General features: G+C 48.8%; 2 protein-coding genes across 2 annotated transcripts; both read right to left on the bottom strand.

Moving 5' to 3' along the window:
* Positions 1 to 2: 2 nt before the first annotated feature.
* Positions 3 to 1,995, bottom strand: LOC124417272 (inositol 1,4,5-trisphosphate receptor-interacting protein-like 1). Its single transcript, XM_046901698.1, has 2 exons — positions 1,714 to 1,995; positions 3 to 1,315 (listed from the first exon to the last, which is right to left on the bottom strand). Exons 1-2 carry the CDS (start codon positions 1,993 to 1,995, stop codon positions 539 to 541), a joined length of 1,059 nt encoding a protein of 352 aa, XP_046757654.1. The 3' UTR covers positions 3 to 538.
* An 8,687-nt stretch (positions 1,996 to 10,682) lies between these two features.
* Positions 10,683 to 14,216, bottom strand: LOC124417273 (inositol 1,4,5-trisphosphate receptor-interacting protein-like 1). The gene is made up of 2 exons (XM_046901704.1): positions 11,863 to 14,216; positions 10,683 to 11,464 (listed from the first exon to the last, which is right to left on the bottom strand). The coding sequence occupies exons 1-2, from the start codon at positions 12,142 to 12,144 to the stop codon at positions 10,691 to 10,693; spliced, it is 1,056 nt and encodes a 351-aa protein (XP_046757660.1). The 5' UTR covers positions 12,145 to 14,216; the 3' UTR covers positions 10,683 to 10,690.
* Positions 14,217 to 18,775: the final 4,559 nt, after the last annotated feature.

Raw genomic sequence — 18,775 nt, 5'->3', positions numbered from 1 at the left:
TTAGATTTGCTTTGTTTTCACTGTTCAACCCTGTCATTAACTGGCAATAAATTGACTTTGTCTTCCAAAAGCTGGGATGGTAGCTGGTGAGAGATGTCCCTGTCCCTGTCTCAACCCACAAGCTGTTTGATCATATTTTCTCCCTGCTTGCTGAGGTACCAGATCTCCCTTCCCTGATGCTGACACAGCCATCTGCCTTACGCCAAGCACAGAGGAAGGTCCGGCGGCTTGAATAAGACACGGCGATGCTCTGTGATGATGCAGGAACTGGGATAATTGAGTTTTCAGCAGGTCCCCTCATAGTGGGTTTACCTGCGTAGGCAGAAGAGCTTAAGTCCTGCATGGTACAGGTCAGTGCCACGCTTTTGTGTGCTCCTCTCTTCTCACAGCACATCCCTACGTGCTCAGCATCGGTGCTCAGCGGGAAGAACGAGAGGAGCGCTGGTATGGTTAATACTACTATTAGTTTTATTTAAGAGAGAGAAGGACATACTTGGAAAGACAGAAACAGAGAAGAAGACGGAAGCATAGTCTGAGCCTAGTCAAAGCTCAGGAACGTGCCCGATTCATCAAGCTGCACCCCAAGAGTCATCTCGATGGTGAAGGTGCTCTTGGAGGGGGGGGTCAGCTTGATCTTGCAGGAGTGGTCGGAGGGCACCAGCTCCAGGCCCCAGTCACGCGACTGAGGCAGACATTTCCAGGCTGCTTTCACCCGCTGCTGGAACCAGCGCGTGGTTTTCTGCACGTCCAGGTAGGAGGCCCTGCACAAGGTGTTGAGGAGGCTGGCTTCCTGGTTTTCTCTCAGCTCCCTCCGAGTGTGGTGGAGAAAGCAGAGCATGTCCCCCAGCAGCCGCTCCCTCGCACACATGCACTCCAGCTCCACACGCAGACAGGACTTCCTTTTTGATGCCCCCTTTGGGTTGCCCAGCTCCACACGGAAGGCGTGCCCAGGGGGAGCTCTCATGGGCACGAGCAGGCGGTAGATGACGTTGTCTTCCTGGGCACTCCATCCTTCACAGACGCAGGCCACCCCGATGGCCGGCTGCAGCCGGGGCACGAAGCTGTGGCACGTTTTTCCTCGGCAGGCACGAAGAAGGTCGTCCACCAGCTCCTCCACCAGCTGGCACTTGCCGGCCGCGTGTGGCGCTGGCCACTGGGTGCTGTCGGCCCAAACTCTGCCTACGTCGCGTGTCTCGTCCAAGTCACTGTCCTCTTCCTCTTCCTCTTCCTCGTCCTCCTCCTCCTCCTCCTCCTCCTCCTCGCTGCTGGAACTTTGCTGGTCGCTGTCGCCAGCGGCCAGCGTACGTTGCGCTATCTTGAGGAAGAGGAGCGTAAGGAAGACGGCAAGGGTTGCAACACAGACCCCAAACTTGCTTCTGCTCTCTGGCAAGTAGTTGGTTTTCCTGACGCAGCACAGGAAGCCAAAGAACAGGATAAGGACTCCGGGCAAGACCCAGAGCCGCCACTGCAGCAGGGCATCAAGGAGCAGGGCTCCCTTGGCCTCCCAGCTCGGCCCCTGGCTCCCCTGCTCCGTGCCGTGCAGTGGCTGAGCCATGTCCGGACTCGGCTGCTCCGTATACAGCTGAATGTGCTCATGCACATCGCCATTTACGAGCAGAATTACCAAAGGGACGATTCCGATCAACGCCAGGGTGATGAAGACCACCCGAGCCACCCGAGCCATAGCCGCTAGCAGGTGCGTACCGCACTCACCGAAGGCCTAGGCCAAAGTGCCGCAGCGCTGCCTCTACTCTGACAGCCTCCTGACAACGCCCCGCCCCCCCGCTGTGACGCGTCTGCTGCTGTCACAAGCACAGCCGCATCACTGCACTCCTCCACTCTCCTCTCTCCTGTCTCTTCCCTGACCTCGGTACCAGGGAAAGTTACGGAGCAAATCATCTCCGTACACATCACACGGCACGTGCATGACATCCAGGGGATCGGGCCCGGCCAGCACGGGCTCATGAAAGGCAGGTTGTGCTTGCCCAACATCATCTCCTTCTATGACCGTGTGACCGGATGGGTAGATGAGGGAAAGGCTGCTGAGGTAGTCTACCTAGACTTCAGCACGGTCTTCCACAGTATCCTCCCGGGGAGAATTTTGTTTGCATCGGACATTTTTTAATAGATTGCTTCTGTTTATTCATGCATCACCGGAAGTGTTACTAAAAGAGAAAGATATGCTATTAAATCAAAAGCAAACAAAATCTTGTGCTTGTGTGGTGTTGTCAGAGCCGAGGTTCCTTTAATCCGTATTTTGGAAGGTGTGCTTCACAGCATTCAATTGGCTTGGCTGAGTAACGAGACCCGGATCCGCGCTGGCAGCATGTGCTACCTGAACATCTTATGTGTACCCGAGGGCTCCAGCAGAAACAATGCAGGTTAGGGCTAAAAAAACAATTGGAAGGAATCTATAAAAGGAAACTGATCGCCAGCCATGATTCAAAGATGCATGATCAGACACCTGGGCTCCCCAAAGAAATTATAAAAGCACCCCCTCAGTTTGTCCAGATCTCTCTGCAAGGCCTGCGCACCCTCAGGGAATCAACAGTTCCTCCCGGCTCAGTGTCATTCACAGAGTTGTCTCCTATACTTTCAATTCCTGTATCCAACCAAGTGCGGAAAACGTGAAAGACAACTGGCCCTGAAATGGAGTCCTATGGAGCTCCTTGCAGTTCCACGGGATGAACCCGTGCGGGTCTCGTAGACTTGCATGCATCCAGCTGCAGCAGCAAACCCTACACACGTTTGGGGTTGTCCGGGGGTTTATTCTTATCACAGTCACAGTCCTCCAACTCATGTCTCTGGGTTTCCCAGAGCTCATCATCCACGTTGAAGACAGTGGTGAGGAAGGCATTCAATGTCTCTGCAGCCATTTCTGCTCCACATGGTGGAGCAGGCTGTCCCCCTGCAGCCCGTGGGCACTGCGCAGGGCAGACCTCCACGCACAGCCAGGAAGGAGCCCACGGTGCAGCAGTGGACGAGGCCTGGAGGAGGCCAAAGCACATGGAGCAGCCCTGGGCTGGAGCTGCAGCCCACGGAGAGCAGCCCGCAGTGGGGGCGGAGGCCAGGGGGAGCTGCCAGCCACGGGGACCTGGGTGGAGCAGTGCCTGACAGATACACCTCACGGTTCAAAGCCGTGCTGGGGCAGGGCTTGGAGCGCTGCAGCCTGTGGGAAGCTCAGACAGGATCAGTTCTGGATTCAGCAGCATCCTTCATGGGGGAAGACAGTGGCCACGGAGGAGCAGCAGAGACGAAACATTAAGGACTGACCACAGCCCCATCCCCTGTCCCTCCTGCTCATCTTGCGGGGAGGTGGTTGAAGTTTCAGGCGTAAAGTTGAGCCTTGAGAGTAGAGGTTGTAGGAGAAAAGTGGGTTTTTTTTAGATTTGCTTTGTTTTCACTGTTCAACCCTGTCATTAACTGGCAATAAATTGACTTTGTCTTCCAAAAGCTGGGATGGTAGCTGGTGAGAGATGTCCCTGTCCCTGTCTCAACCCACAAGCTGTTTGATCATATTTTCTCCCTGCTTGCTGAGGTACCAGATCTCCCTTCCCTGATGCTGACACAGCCATCTGCCTTACGCCAAGCACAGAGGAAGGTCCGGCGGCTTGAATAAGACACGGCGATGCTCTGTGATGATGCAGGAACTGGGATAATTGAGTTTTCAGCAGGTCCCCTCATAGTGGGTTTACCTGCGTAGGCAGAAGAGCTTAAGTCCTGCATGGTACAGGTCAGTGCCACGCTTTTGTGTGCTCCTCTCTTCTCACAGCACATCCCTACGTGCTCAGCATCGGTGCTCAGCGGGAAGAACGAGAGGAGCGCTGGTATGGTTAATACTACTATTAGTTTTATTTAAGAGAGAGAAGGACATACTTGGAAAGACAGAAACAGAGAAGAAGACGGAAGCATAGTCTGAGCCTAGTCAAAGCTCAGGAACGTGCCCGATTCATCAAGCTGCACCCCAAGAGTCATCTCGATGGTGAAGGTGCTCTTGGAGGGGGGGGTCAGCTTGATCTTGCAGGAGTGGTCGGAGGGCACCAGCTCCAGGCCCCAGTCACGCGACTGAGGCAGACATTTCCAGGCTGCTTTCACCCGCTGCTGGAACCAGCGCGTGGTTTTCTGCACGTCCAGGTAGGAGGCCCTGCACAAGGTGTTGAGGAGGCTGGCTTCCTGGTTTTCTCTCAGCTCCCTCCGAGTGTGGTGGAGAAAGCAGAGCATGTCCCCCAGCAGCCGCTCCCTCGCACACATGCACTCCAGCTCCACACGCAGACAGGACTTCCTTTTTGATGCCCCCTTTGGGTTGCCCAGCTCCACACGGAAGGCGTGCCCAGGGGGAGCTCTCATGGGCACGAGCAGGCGGTAGATGACGTTGTCTTCCTGGGCACTCCATCCTTCACAGACGCAGGCCACCCCGATGGCCGGCTGCAGCCGGGGCACGAAGCTGTGGCACGTTTTTCCTCGGCAGGCACGAAGAAGGTCGTCCACCAGCTCCTCCACCAGCTGGCACTTGCCGGCCGCGTGTGGCGCTGGCCACTGGGTGCTGTCGGCCCAAACTCTGCCTACGTCGCGTGTCTCGTCCAAGTCACTGTCCTCTTCCTCTTCCTCTTCCTCGTCCTCCTCCTCGTCCTCCTCCTCCTCCTCCTCGCTGCTGGAACTTTGCTGGTCGCTGTCGCCAGCGGCCAGCGTACGTTGCGCTATCTTGAGGAAGAGGAGCGTAAGGAAGACGGCAAGGGTTGCAACACAGACCCCAAACTTGCTTCTGCTCTCTGGCAAGTAGTTGGTTTTCCTGACGCAGCACAGGAAGCCAAAGAACAGGATAAGGACTCCGGGCAAGACCCAGAGCCGCCACTGCAGCAGGGCATCAAGGAGCAGGGCTCCCTTGGCCTCCCAGCTCGGCCCCTGGCTCCCCTGCTCCGTGCCGTGCAGTGGCTGAGCCATGTCCGGACTCGGCTGCTCCGTATACAGCTGAATGTGCTCATGCACATCGCCATTTATGAGCAGAATTACCAAAGGGACGATTCCGATCAACGCCAGGGTGATGAAGACCACCCGAGCCACCCGAGCCATAGCCGCTAGCAGGTGCGTACCGCACTCACCGAAGGCCTAGGCCAAAGTGCCGCAGCGCTGCCTCTACTCTGACAGCCTCCTGACAACGCCCCGCCCCCCCGCTGTGACGCGTCTGCTGCTGTCACAAGCACAGCCGCATCACTGCACTCCTCCACTCTCCTCTCTCCTGTCTCTTCCCTGACCTCGGTACCAGGGAAAGTTACGGAGCAAATCATCTCCGTACACATCACACGGCACGTGCATGACATCCAGGGGATCGGGCCCGGCCAGCACGGGCTCATGAAAGGCAGGTTGTGCTTGCCCAACATCATCTCCTTCTATGACCGTGTGACCGGATGGGTAGATGAGGGAAAGGCTGCTGAGGTAGTCTACCTAGACTTCAGCACGGTCTTCCACAGTATCCTCCCGGGGAGAATTTTGTTTGCATCGGACATTTTTTAATAGATTGCTTCTGTTTATTCATGCATCACCGGAAGTGTTACTAAAAGAGAAAGATATGCTATTAAATCAAAAGCAAACAAAATCTTGTGCTTGTGTGGTGTTGTCAGAGCCGAGGTTCCTTTAATCCGTATTTTGGAAGGTGTGCTTCACAGCATTCAATTGGCTTGGCTGAGTAACGAGACCCGGATCCGCGCTGGCAGCATGTGCTACCTGAACATCTTATGTGTACCCGAGGGCTCCAGCAGAAACAATGCAGGTTAGGGCTAAAAAAACAATTGGAAGGAATCTATAAAAGGAAACTGATCGCCAGCCATGATTCAAAGATGCATGATCAGACACCTGGGCTCCCCAAAGAAATTATAAAAGCACCCCCTCAGTTTGTCCAGATCTCTCTGCAAGGCCTGCGCACCCTCAGGGAATCAACAGTTCCTCCCGGCTCAGTGTCATTCACAGAGTTGTCTCCTATACTTTCAATTCCTGTATCCAACCAAGTGCGGAAAACGTGAAAGACAACTGGCCCTGAAATGGAGTCCTATGGAGCTCCTTGCAGTTCCACGGGATGAACCCGTGCGGGTCTCGTAGACTTGCATGCATCCAGCTGCAGCAGCAAACCCTACACACGTTTGGGGTTGTCCGGGGGTTTATTCTTATCACAGTCACAGTCCTCCAACTCATGTCTCTGGGTTTCCCAGAGCTCATCATCCACGTTGAAGACAGTGGTGAGGAAGGCATTCAATGTCTCTGCAGCCATTTCTGCTCCACATGGTGGAGCAGGCTGTCCCCCTGCAGCCCGTGGGCACTGCGCAGGGCAGACCTCCACGCACAGCCAGGAAGGAGCCCACGGTGCAGCAGTGGACGAGGCCTGGAGGAGGCCAAAGCACATGGAGCAGCCCTGGGCTGGAGCTGCAGCCCACGGAGAGCAGCCCGCAGTGGGGGCGGAGGCCAGGGGGAGCTGCCAGCCACGGGGACCTGGGTGGAGCAGTGCCTGACAGATACACCTCACGGTTCAAAGCCGTGCTGGGGCAGGGCTTGGAGCGCTGCAGCCTGTGGGAAGCTCAGACAGGATCAGTTCTGGATTCAGCAGCATCCTTCATGGGGGAAGACAGTGGCCACGGAGGAGCAGCAGAGACGAAACATTAAGGACTGACCACAGCCCCATCCCCTGTCCCTCCTGCTCATCTTGCGGGGAGGTGGTTGAAGTTTCAGGCGTAAAGTTGAGCCTTGAGAGTAGAGGTTGTAGGAGAAAAGTGGGTTTTTTTTAGATTTGCTTTGTTTTCACTGTTCAACCCTGTCATTAACTGGCAATAAATTGACTTTGTCTTCCAAAAGCTGGGATGGTAGCTGGTGAGAGATGTCCCTGTCCCTGTCTCAACCCACAAGCTGTTTGATCATATTTTCTCCCTGCTTGCTGAGGTACCAGATCTCCCTTCCCTGATGCTGACACAGCCATCTGCCTTACGCCAAGCACAGAGGAAGGTCCGGCGGCTTGAATAAGACACGGCGATGCTCTGTGATGATGCAGGAACTGGGATAATTGAGTTTTCAGCAGGTCCCCTCATAGTGGGTTTACCTGCGTAGGCAGAAGAGCTTAAGTCCTGCATGGTACAGGTCAGTGCCACGCTTTTGTGTGCTCCTCTCTTCTCACAGCACATCCCTACGTGCTCAGCATCGGTGCTCAGCGGGAAGAACGAGAGGAGCGCTGGTATGGTTAATACTACTATTAGTTTTATTTAAGAGAGAGAAGGACATACTTGGAAAGACAGAAACAGAGAAGAAGACGGAAGCATAGTCTGAGCCTAGTCAAAGCTCAGGAACGTGCCCGATTCATCAAGCTGCACCCCAAGAGTCATCTCGATGGTGAAGGTGCTCTTGGAGGGGGGGGTCAGCTTGATCTTGCAGGAGTGGTCGGAGGGCACCAGCTCCAGGCCCCAGTCACGCGACTGAGGCAGACATTTCCAGGCTGCTTTCATCCGCTGCTGGAACCAGCGCGTGGTTTTCTGCACGTCCAGGTAGGAGGCCCTGCACAAGGTGTTGAGGAGGCTGGCTTCCTGGTTTTCTCTCAGCTCCCTCCGAGTGTGGTGGAGAAAGCAGAGCATGTCCCCCAGCAGCCGCTCCCTCGCACACATGCACTCCAGCTCCACACGCAGACAGGACTTCCTTTTTGATGCCCCCTTTGGGTTGCCCAGCTCCACACGGAAGGCGTGCCCAGGGGGAGCTCTCATGGGCACGAGCAGGCGGTAGATGACGTTGTCTTCCTGGGCACTCCATCCTTCACAGACGCAGGCCACCCCGATGGCCGGCTGCAGCCGGGGCACGAAGCTGTGGCACGTTTTTCCTCGGCAGGCACGAAGAAGGTCGTCCACCAGCTCCTCCACCAGCTGGCACTTGCCGGCCGCGTGTGGCGCTGGCCACTGGGTGCTGTCGGCCCAAACTCTGCCTACGTCGCGTGTCTCGTCCAAGTCACTGTCCTCTTCCTCTTCCTCTTCCTCGTCCTCCTCCTCCTCCTCCTCCTCCTCCTCGCTGCTGGAACTTTGCTGGTCGCTGTCGCCAGCGGCCAGCGTACGTTGCGCTATCTTGAGGAAGAGGAGCGTAAGGAAGACGGCAAGGGTTGCAACACAGACCCCAAACTTGCTTCTGCTCTCTGGCAAGTAGTTGGTTTTCCTGACGCAGCACAGGAAGCCAAAGAACAGGATAAGGACTCCGGGCAAGACCCAGAGCCGCCACTGCAGCAGGGCATCAAGGAGCAGGGCTCCCTTGGCCTCCCAGCTCGGCCCCTGGCTCCCCTGCTCCGTGCCGTGCAGTGGCTGAGCCATGTCCGGACTCGGCTGCTCTGTATACAGCTGAATGTGCTCATGCACATCGCCATTTACGAGCAGAATTACCAAAGGGACGATTCCGATCAACGCCAGGGTGATGAAGACCACCCGAGCCACCCGAGCCATAGCCGCTAGCAGGTGCGTACCGCACTCACCGAAGGCCTAGGCCAAAGTGCCGCAGCGCTGCCTCTACTCTGACAGCCTCCTGACAACGCCCCGCCCCCCCGCTGTGACGCGTCTGCTGCTGTCACAAGCACAGCCGCATCACTGCACTCCTCCACTCTCCTCTCTCCTGTCTCTTCCCTGACCTCGGTACCAGGGAAAGTTACGGAGCAAATCATCTCCGTACACATCACACGGCACGTGCATGACATCCAGGGGATCGGGCCCGGCCAGCACGGGCTCATGAAAGGCAGGTTGTGCTTGCCCAACATCATCTCCTTCTATGACCGTGTGACCGGATGGGTAGATGAGGGAAAGGCTGCTGAGGTAGTCTACCTAGACTTCAGCACGGTCTTCCACAGTATCCTCCCGGGGAGAATTTTGTTTGCATCGGACATTTTTTAATAGATTGCTTCTGTTTATTCATGCATCACCGGAAGTGTTACTAAAAGAGAAAGATATGCTATTAAATCAAAAGCAAACAAAATCTTGTGCTTGTGTGGTGTTGTCAGAGCCGAGGTTCCTTTAATCCGTATTTTGGAAGGTGTGCTTCACAGCATTCAATTGGCTTGGCTGAGTAACGAGACCCGGATCCGCGCTGGCAGCATGTGCTACCTGAACATCTTATGTGTACCCGAGGGCTCCAGCAGAAACAATGCAGGTTAGGGCTAAAAAAACAATTGGAAGGAATCTATAAAAGGAAACTGATCGCCAGCCATGATTCAAAGATGCATGATCAGACACCTGGGCTCCCCAAAGAAATTATAAAAGCACCCCCTCAGTTTGTCCAGATCTCTCTGCAAGGCCTGCGCACCCTCAGGGAATCAACAGTTCCTCCCGGCTCAGTGTCATTCACAGAGTTGTCTCCTATACTTTCAATTCCTGTATCCAACCAAGTGCGGAAAACGTGAAAGACAACTGGCCCTGAAATGGAGTCCTATGGAGCTCCTTGCAGTTCCACGGGATGAACCCGTGCGGGTCTCGTAGACTTGCATGCATCCAGCTGCAGCAGCAAACCCTACACACGTTTGGGGTTGTCCGGGGGTTTATTCTTATCACAGTCACAGTCCTCCAACTCATGTCTCTGGGTTTCCCAGAGCTCATCATCCACGTTGAAGACAGTGGTGAGGAAGGCATTCAATGTCTCTGCAGCCATTTCTGCTCCACATGGTGGAGCAGGCTGTCCCCCTGCAGCCCGTGGGCACTGCGCAGGGCAGACCTCCACGCACAGCCAGGAAGGAGCCCACGGTGCAGCAGTGGACGAGGCCTGGAGGAGGCCAAAGCACATGGAGCAGCCCTGGGCTGGAGCTGCAGCCCACGGAGAGCAGCCCGCAGTGGGGGCGGAGGCCAGGGGGAGCTGCCAGCCACGGGGACCTGGGTGGAGCAGTGCCTGACAGATACACCTCACGGTTCAAAGCCGTGCTGGGGCAGGGCTTGGAGCGCTGCAGCCTGTGGGAAGCTCAGACAGGATCAGTTCTGGATTCAGCAGCATCCTTCATGGGGGAAGACAGTGGCCACGGAGGAGCAGCAGAGACGAAACATTAAGGACTGACCACAGCCCCATCCCCTGTCCCTCCTGCTCATCTTGCGGGGAGGTGGTTGAAGTTTCAGGCGTAAAGTTGAGCCTTGAGAGTAGAGGTTGTAGGAGAAAAGTGGGTTTTTTTTAGATTTGCTTTGTTTTCACTGTTCAACCCTGTCATTAACTGGCAATAAATTGACTTTGTCTTCCAAAAGCTGGGATGGTAGCTGGTGAGAGATGTCCCTGTCCCTGTCTCAACCCACAAGCTGTTTGATCATATTTTCTCCCTGCTTGCTGAGGTACCAGATCTCCCTTCCCTGATGCTGACACAGCCATCTGCCTTACGCCAAGCACAGAGGAAGGTCCGGCGGCTTGAATAAGACACGGCGATGCTCTGTGATGATGCAGGAACTGGGATAATTGAGTTTTCAGCAGGTCCCCTCATAGTGGGTTTACCTGCGTAGGCAGAAGAGCTTAAGTCCTGCATGGTACAGGTCAGTGCCACGCTTTTGTGTGCTCCTCTCTTCTCACAGCACATCCCTACGTGCTCAGCATCGGTGCTCAGCGGGAAGAACGAGAGGAGCGCTGGTATGGTTAATACTACTATTAGTTTTATTTAAGAGAGAGAAGGACATACTTGGAAAGACAGAAACAGAGAAGAAGACGGAAGCATAGTCTGAGCCTAGTCAAAGCTCAGGAACGTGCCCGATTCATCAAGCTGCACCCCAAGAGTCATCTCGATGGTGAAGGTGCTCTTGGAGGGGGGGGTCAGCTTGATCTTGCAGGAGTGGTCGGAGGGCACCAGCTCCAGGCCCCAGTCACGCGACTGAGGCAGACATTTCCAGGCTGCTTTCACCCGCTGCTGGAACCAGCGCGTGGTTTTCTGCACGTCCAGGTAGGAGGCCCTGCACAAGGTGTTGAGGAGGCTGGCTTCCTGGTTTTCTCTCAGCTCCCTCCGAGTGTGGTGGAGAAAGCAGAGCATGTCCCCCAGCAGCCGCTCCCTCGCACACATGCACTCCAGCTCCACACGCAGACAGGACTTCCTTTTTGATGCCCCCTTTGGGTTGCCCAGCTCCACACGGAAGGCGTGCCCAGGGGGAGCTCTCATGGGCACGAGCAGGCGGTAGATGACGTTGTCTTCCTGGGCACTCCATCCTTCACAGACGCAGGCCACCCCGATGGCCGGCTGCAGCCGGGGCACGAAGCTGTGGCACGTTTTTCCTCGGCAGGCACGAAGAAGGTCGTCCACCAGCTCCTCCACCAGCTGGCACTTGCCGGCCGCGTGTGGCGCTGGCCACTGGGTGCTGTCGGCCCAAACTCTGCCTACGTCGCGTGTCTCGTCCAAGTCACTGTCCTCTTCCTCTTCCTCTTCCTCGTCCTCCTCCTCCTCCTCCTCCTCCTCGCTGCTGGAACTTTGCTGGTCGCTGTCGCCAGCGGCCAGCGTACGTTGCGCTATCTTGAGGAAGAGGAGCGTAAGGAAGACGGCAAGGGTTGCAACACAGACCCCAAACTTGCTTCTGCTCTCTGGCAAGTAGTTGGTTTTCCTGACGCAGCACAGGAAGCCAAAGAACAGGATAAGGACTCCGGGCAAGACCCAGAGCCGCCACTGCAGCAGGGCATCAAGGAGCAGGGCTCCCTTGGCCTCCCAGCTCGGCCCCTGGCTCCCCTGCTCCGTGCCGTGCAGTGGCTGAGCCATGTCCGGACTCGGCTGCTCCGTATACAGCTGAATGTGCTCATGCACATCGCCATTTACGAGCAGAATTACCAAAGGGACGATTCCGATCAACGCCAGGGTGATGAAGACCACCCGAGCCACCCGAGCCATAGCCGCTAGCAGGTGCGTACCGCACTCACCGAAGGCCTAGGCCAAAGTGCCGCAGCGCTGCCTCTACTCTGACAGCCTCCTGACAACGCCCCGCCCCCCCGCTGTGACGCGTCTGCTGCTGTCACAAGCACAGCCGCATCACTGCACTCCTCCACTCTCCTCTCTCCTGTCTCTTCCCTGACCTCGGTACCAGGGAAAGTTACGGAGCAAATCATCTCCGTACACATCACACGGCACGTGCATGACATCCAGGGGATCGGGCCCGGCCAGCACGGGCTCATGAAAGGCAGGTTGTGCTTGCCCAACATCATCTCCTTCTATGACCGTGTGACCGGATGGGTAGATGAGGGAAAGGCTGCTGAGGTAGTCTACCTAGACTTCAGCACGGTCTTCCACAGTATCCTCCCGGGGAGAATTTTGTTTGCATCGGACATTTTTTAATAGATTGCTTCTGTTTATTCATGCATCACCGGAAGTGTTACTAAAAGAGAAAGATATGCTATTAAATCAAAAGCAAACAAAATCTTGTGCTTGTGTGGTGTTGTCAGAGCCGAGGTTCCTTTAATCCGTATTTTGGAAGGTGTGCTTCACAGCATTCAATTGGCTTGGCTGAGTAACGAGACCCGGATCCGCGCTGGCAGCATGTGCTACCTGAACATCTTATGTGTACCCGAGGGCTCCAGCAGAAACAATGCAGGTTAGGGCTAAAAAAACAATTGGAAGGAATCTATAAAAGGAAACTGATCGCCAGCCATGATTCAAAGATGCATGATCAGACACCTGGGCTCCCCAAAGAAATTATAAAAGCACCCCCTCAGTTTGTCCAGATCTCTCTGCAAGGCCTGCGCACCCTCAGGGAATCCACCACCTCAACGGGCTGCCTGTTCCGATTCCTCATCATCTTTCTGAGGAGAAATTTTTCCCAGTATGAGGCATGAAACTCCCGTAGCATAATTTAAGCAATTACTTTGTGACCAATTTACCTTGTGTCGGTTTACATACAGGTACAAGAACAAGTATAGATGGTGCTGAATATGAGAAGTCATCCTCAAAGCAGGGATTCTGATTGCTATTAAAAAAAGAATTCAAAATGAATAAGAGCTTGCTCCATTTGAAAGTTCTAGTATTTATAAGACTGGAGAATCCTTCTGTATATATAAGCTTACTGCAATTTATTGCATGTTTAGTGACTGTAATTAATCAGATTTAGAAACCCTGATTTCCTTTGTAAATCAGAATACATTCAAATTGAATCACTGGGGAGACATAGGAAGAAGGTCATCATAAGATGATAATTTTTGCCTGAAAGATTCACCCAGCAAGTTGCATGAACCTGATCAGCGTGGAGTGGTTCATACAATTTGGCCAGTGGAGTTGAAAATAAAATCACAACAACATCTGGCTGATATTTGAATGTCAGCAGTGCATACAAAGTAAGTGTGATCCCAGAGAACATTAAAACCAAGCAGTCTCAGGTACCTCATGTGATACCAAGGATTTGATGTTCACACACTGGTTGAAAAGAGCAAGAGGAAGAATTTAGTCTGTCATCTAAGAGTAGTAATGTGCTAAATGCTGCCTGAAATTGACAATTATATCAATAAATGATTATCTACTACTTCAAATTAGTTTTGGTTGAAAGAGAAACACAATAAATATAAAATTTTTGTGCTCAAGGAAGCTCACACAGGCACTGAAGCTATATCTGAGTAATTTTTTTTTTCCTCTAGTGTATATATTCATTCCTAATCTATGGATTAGAGTAGACTATCTATTTTATCTATGGAACAATCAGTAAACTTGGATATTTACTGTGATAAAAATATGTCAAGAGCTTCATTTTCTCGGTCCTGAGAGGTTAGTGGAGTTTCTAACGATTACTATTTACTCTGCTGATGCTGAACTAATAATCAATTATTTCTGTAACATTTAAGGCATGAAAATTCATTTTCAGACAAAACTTCTTGTGTTCACACAACTACATTTCAGTAATATCCATTTCCTGGTACAAACTGCCGTCTTTCCTCCTTTTATTAATTACCTCTGAAAGAGTAATCTGTGCTATGATCATGAGAATGGGGAAAGAAGGACTATCAGGGTTGTTATCATCAGACCTGGGCACAAGAAAGCAGTAGCCTGCACTGTAAAATGCAGCTATTGAGCAAACAAACGAGCAACAACTTGGGAAATCCAATGGTTAAATGAAGTGATGGGAAGCAGTAGGGTAGATAAAGTAATACAGAAAGACCACAGATAGTGGTCTTGTTAAAATAATGAACAGAAATAAAAGTTCTTGAAGAATTTTTAAATTGAAATTTAGGCTCACACTAAACACAATTGCACAGTTGATTACTAGAGTAGGATACAGTGCACTACATGAGCAACAGAAAAATCAAATGCTAACTTAATGCTCCAGATCATTGTTTCCAACCATTTCAGATACTGAAAATTTAATGGGAAAAAAAAAACAAAACCAAACAACAAAAACACAGCAGATCACCTAAAGGGATGATAAGACCATGAAGTAATTGTGACTGGCAATCAATATCAAAAGGGGGAAAAAACACCCTGTGCATCATATCTTCTACAATGACCCACAGAAAAGACCATCAGCAGTATCAATTAAAGAAAGGGAAATGAAAAAAATTAAATGCATGACTGAAGGAACCAAACCTAGCTTTTTATATGCCCTGCTATAAATTTGTAAACAATTGCTAATTTCAGCAGAATAATCACAATTTAGACTACAAACAAAACACAAAAATGAACTAATATTTCTCTTTTGCTTCAGATGCATATTACATTGAAATAAACTGATTCAGCAAAACCTACAATAGTTTTTTTTAAAGACCTGGTAGAGGGGGAAAGTAGGAAGGATGAAAACATTGTGAGATTGCGTTTCCAAGGGTAAGTCCATTATTTCAGTTTACAAGAATTTTATATTTTAAGCTATTTACAGAACATACTGAGAATAATAAACTATTGTGCTTGGGATACAACAGCCTTCTCTAAGGCTGAAGTTTCTAAGCATGTGACAATATGAATGTTAAAATGACTTGCAGAATTATTTCAACTGTACGCTATTTCTTTTCCCCAAGTATTGGATACTCCTACACTGAACCAAGCAAACAAAACAAAATAATACATACTTGGTATGTGATACTATCATGATATTTCTGACACAGACTTCTTTCAATTCAAGGAGGTAGCAACAGTCCGCTGTTGACTCTGAAGATATGTAGAAATAAGAGTTGTTTAATCATTGCGTGTGTACACATCTCCACAGCAGAAAAGTTATTCTAGACAGCATATTTTCTATTTTTATTCCCTTAGCATGAGTACCTCTGTTGTGAAATATAAGATTTCAACTTAAAGGTATGTGACTGTCCTATACATCCAATTCAATTTCAAATTTAGTTTATTTCAAATCATTGAGTTTACCGTAATTTTTTTTTCCTTCCACGATTGAGTTGTGGAGCACATGCCTAACAGCAGTGGGGATGGAAGGAAGGGAAGATTCAAAAGTCAATAACAGCTGCATTAAGGTTTTTACCTTCGTTACACCTATCTGAGTAAGATTTTGAAGTTACATCAAGCACTAGGAGATAAAAGAGAAAAGGATAAAGAGCAAAGAAGGAAGACGATCAAGGATTTGATCAAATTTATATTCTTAAGATGTAGTCTCCTCAATTTTTCCAAGATTTCAAACCAAAATACACAAATGTTTTTTATACCTACTAAGGCCTCAGCAAGCACCTTACTGGGACTAGGCACTCCAGCTCCTTTGTTAGAGAACCTAATTAAATTCTCTCCCCTTTTAATTACTTCCATTAAATTTGATTAGTGAAGTTGAGCTCAAATTTTAGGATTCGGAGTGAGATTTATTGATGTCAAAAATTTATCTCCTTTATAATAACAATAAATTCTTCCATCAGTCCCAGCATCTACACATAGGAAGCATGGATATATGAAGAATGATACACTGGGTCAGATGGATTGCTTGGTAGATATTACACAAACTAAAAAATACTAAATGCTCATTTCAAAGACTAAAGAGTGATTAAAGTTTTGCATTCCATTTTTGGGGCAGATGTTTTTGTTTTCATTTTTCCCAGAGTATCAAACAAATAAATAAATAAATCCATGCTATGAAAAGCAGCTCTAACTTATATTCTGTTACACATTTACTTATATTAAGATTAACATTAATACACTTTAAAATTTATTTGTTTAGTAGGATAAACAATAAAGACAGAAACCTCTAGTAAACAGTATGCAGTTCTATGTGAATTAATGTACAGAAATGAAATAAAGAACACTTGACACTGAAAGTTGTCTGTGCTCCTCTCACAACAAATGAGAAGTACTCCTGCACTCCATGTGAGGATGCAACAAGACAGTGTTCCCACACATAACATTACTGTGTTTTCAGAATTACACATTGTGCAGACTTCGTCAAGTTTTCACAGTAAACATGAGGTTCACACACTGGAATAGCTAATATCATATTGATTTCCTATTCTCTTATCCTCTTACATTTTAAGTCAGCATTTTCTCTAGAATAATGCAAGATACTTTGGGACTAATCTCTAAAGTTTCTCTAATTTTGACCCAAAGAATACTTTTCTGATAGCAATTTGTCCTTACTGACAGGTTCCATTAAAAGCATGAGATTTAAAAGGATGTTGTCAAAAAACTCTCAGCTGAACTTATGCCTGAATCACGTTTATTTTCCCCTTGATATGCCCTTGCACCACGTGTTTTGGTGTATACTCATTTCTTCATCCTCTAGCAGTGAAGATTCCCATATTTTTTGTTAATCCCCCTGCTGTTTACACCTCCTTAGGTGATTGAACATTACTGCTCAGGGTCTTTTTGTTGTCTCTAGCCAATGACTCTTAGCACAGCTTTTCCACTATTTTTTTTCTTGTTTTGTTCTTTTTGTTTTTTAATGCTTTTAACATATCTCCTCTCTTTCCCCTAAAGGGCCCCCAAAAAAGTGTCTTCTCTGGCCCCGCTGTTGCTGGAGGCCTTTATCCACTCACTTCCACCAAACACATCCCATAGTATAATTTCTTCTCTTTCCTCTTAGATTCATCCAACTCTCATTTATTACCACCTCATGCCTCTCAGCAAAGCTAAATAAAACCTTTCTGTGCAGTGAGATCTTTGATTCCTGTTTTCATATTCTCACTTTAACAAATGAACTTTCTTATATCATTGTCCATGCTACTCCAGTTCATACTGATACGCTGACTGCATATTTTTAATTAAAAAGCTTTTTATTATCTTAAAGCACAAAGAAGATAGATCACTTACTATATTTGCATGAGTTATGTATTTTTAACACTTTCCCTCCAGCATGTTTCTCCAACAAGATTCCCGAACGTTGGAGGATGGTGCATGTGACTCTGTTTCTTTGCATTTGGAGTTTGTCTTGGAAAAAATGTTTAGAATGAATGACCCTGAGTTTTTCCATAAAAAGAAGCGACATAAGCACCGATCTTTCCCAATCTCTCTATTTTCTATTGCCTGAGAGCTAGGCAGTGTTTTTTTCAAGGAACTACTCTGGAATCTGAAAAGCATTTCATTTGCAAAAAAGTTGTTGAAATATCACAGAGGAAGATTGCTTCATTTCTCAAGAAAGAGTAGCTGATGTCTCATGGGTTGTTTTGGCAAAATCATCTACTTAGATTAATATCAGCTGCTTATTTCCTCCTTTTCTTCCCCAGCTGACTACTTAGTACTAGGGATAGATACATAAGAGAATTCTTGCTTTCTTGAAGGCTTCCCTGTTTCTGAAATTATATCTTGCCATTTGAGACCAATAAAGCTAAAATTTTGTGTAAATCACTCTTGGATTTGAAAATGACTTATTTTGCAAGAAAAGGATGTGACTTTATATGGTAAACAAACATCATTCATCCTGGTCTAACCTAAAATATTAAAAAGGCTTTAGAGAAGAAAAACATACCCAAAGAAAAGAAAGCCAGGTGTCCAGTAGCGGTCCAAAAATAAATAAATAAATAAAAGAAAGAAAGAAAAACCCACAAAATGTCAACTAAATTGCATGCAATGCAGTTTGGTTCCAATTTACCAATCACATTTGCTAAAGTCACTTAGGAATCTGTAGGCAGTTGTTTGGTTTCAGAGTCAAAGCTATATGTAGCTACATGAACATTTTCACTTGCTAAAGGCAGTCAGCTCAGGAACCCTGAGCGTGAAGACAGTCCAGCTCCAGGCAAACCTACAGCCATCTTTGAGCTACCTCCACACCATGCTTTGACTGCAGGAAATCCCATAACCCAGACATCAGAAGATTCACTGAAAATGTATTGTTAAGCATTACAATCTGAAATGCATGTCAGCAATAAATGTATTTCACCTTCCAGTGCAGTTGCTGACTTAGTTTTGACGAAGGGTGATAAATAATTTCTTCTGCATGCATAAATTCCAGACAACATATTCAGATTTTCTCTTCAGTTTACTGTGTTGAAGATCATTTTACTTAATAACTAATGAAGCTTTCTATGTCATTTTCTTTCTCATAACAATACATATAGTTTCTATGACTTAGGATGAACTTTAGCGTAAGATATCACTTATACAGAGGTCAGAGTAATAAACTAAGCAATTCTTTATCTCTCTTAGTGGGAATAAAATTTCTTGACCTCTTTCTAAAGTGTTAATTCTGAAAAATGAAATGGTGTCAGCAATGAAAATGTTCTTTCCTTGCCAAAGAAATAATTTTTCATCTATAATTTAGGGATTTGTAGTATTTAACTACTATTTAACTACCAAAACTACTACAACTATCTAAAGACAACACATTTGTCAAGCCATCCAAATTCCTTCAAGATGGTAATTCAAGACCTTATCACTGTAAACTCCTAGAGTTTTAGACACTTTGCTTTTTGGCCAATGCAGATATGAATTCCTAGG

This window comes from Gallus gallus, chromosome 1, assembly GCF_016699485.2.
Source record: "Gallus gallus isolate bGalGal1 chromosome 1, bGalGal1.mat.broiler.GRCg7b, whole genome shotgun sequence".
NCBI lineage: Eukaryota > Metazoa > Chordata > Aves > Galliformes > Phasianidae > Gallus > Gallus gallus.
The sequence above is the reverse complement of the archived record's forward strand: the minus strand, read 5'-3'. Positions and strand labels throughout refer to the sequence as shown.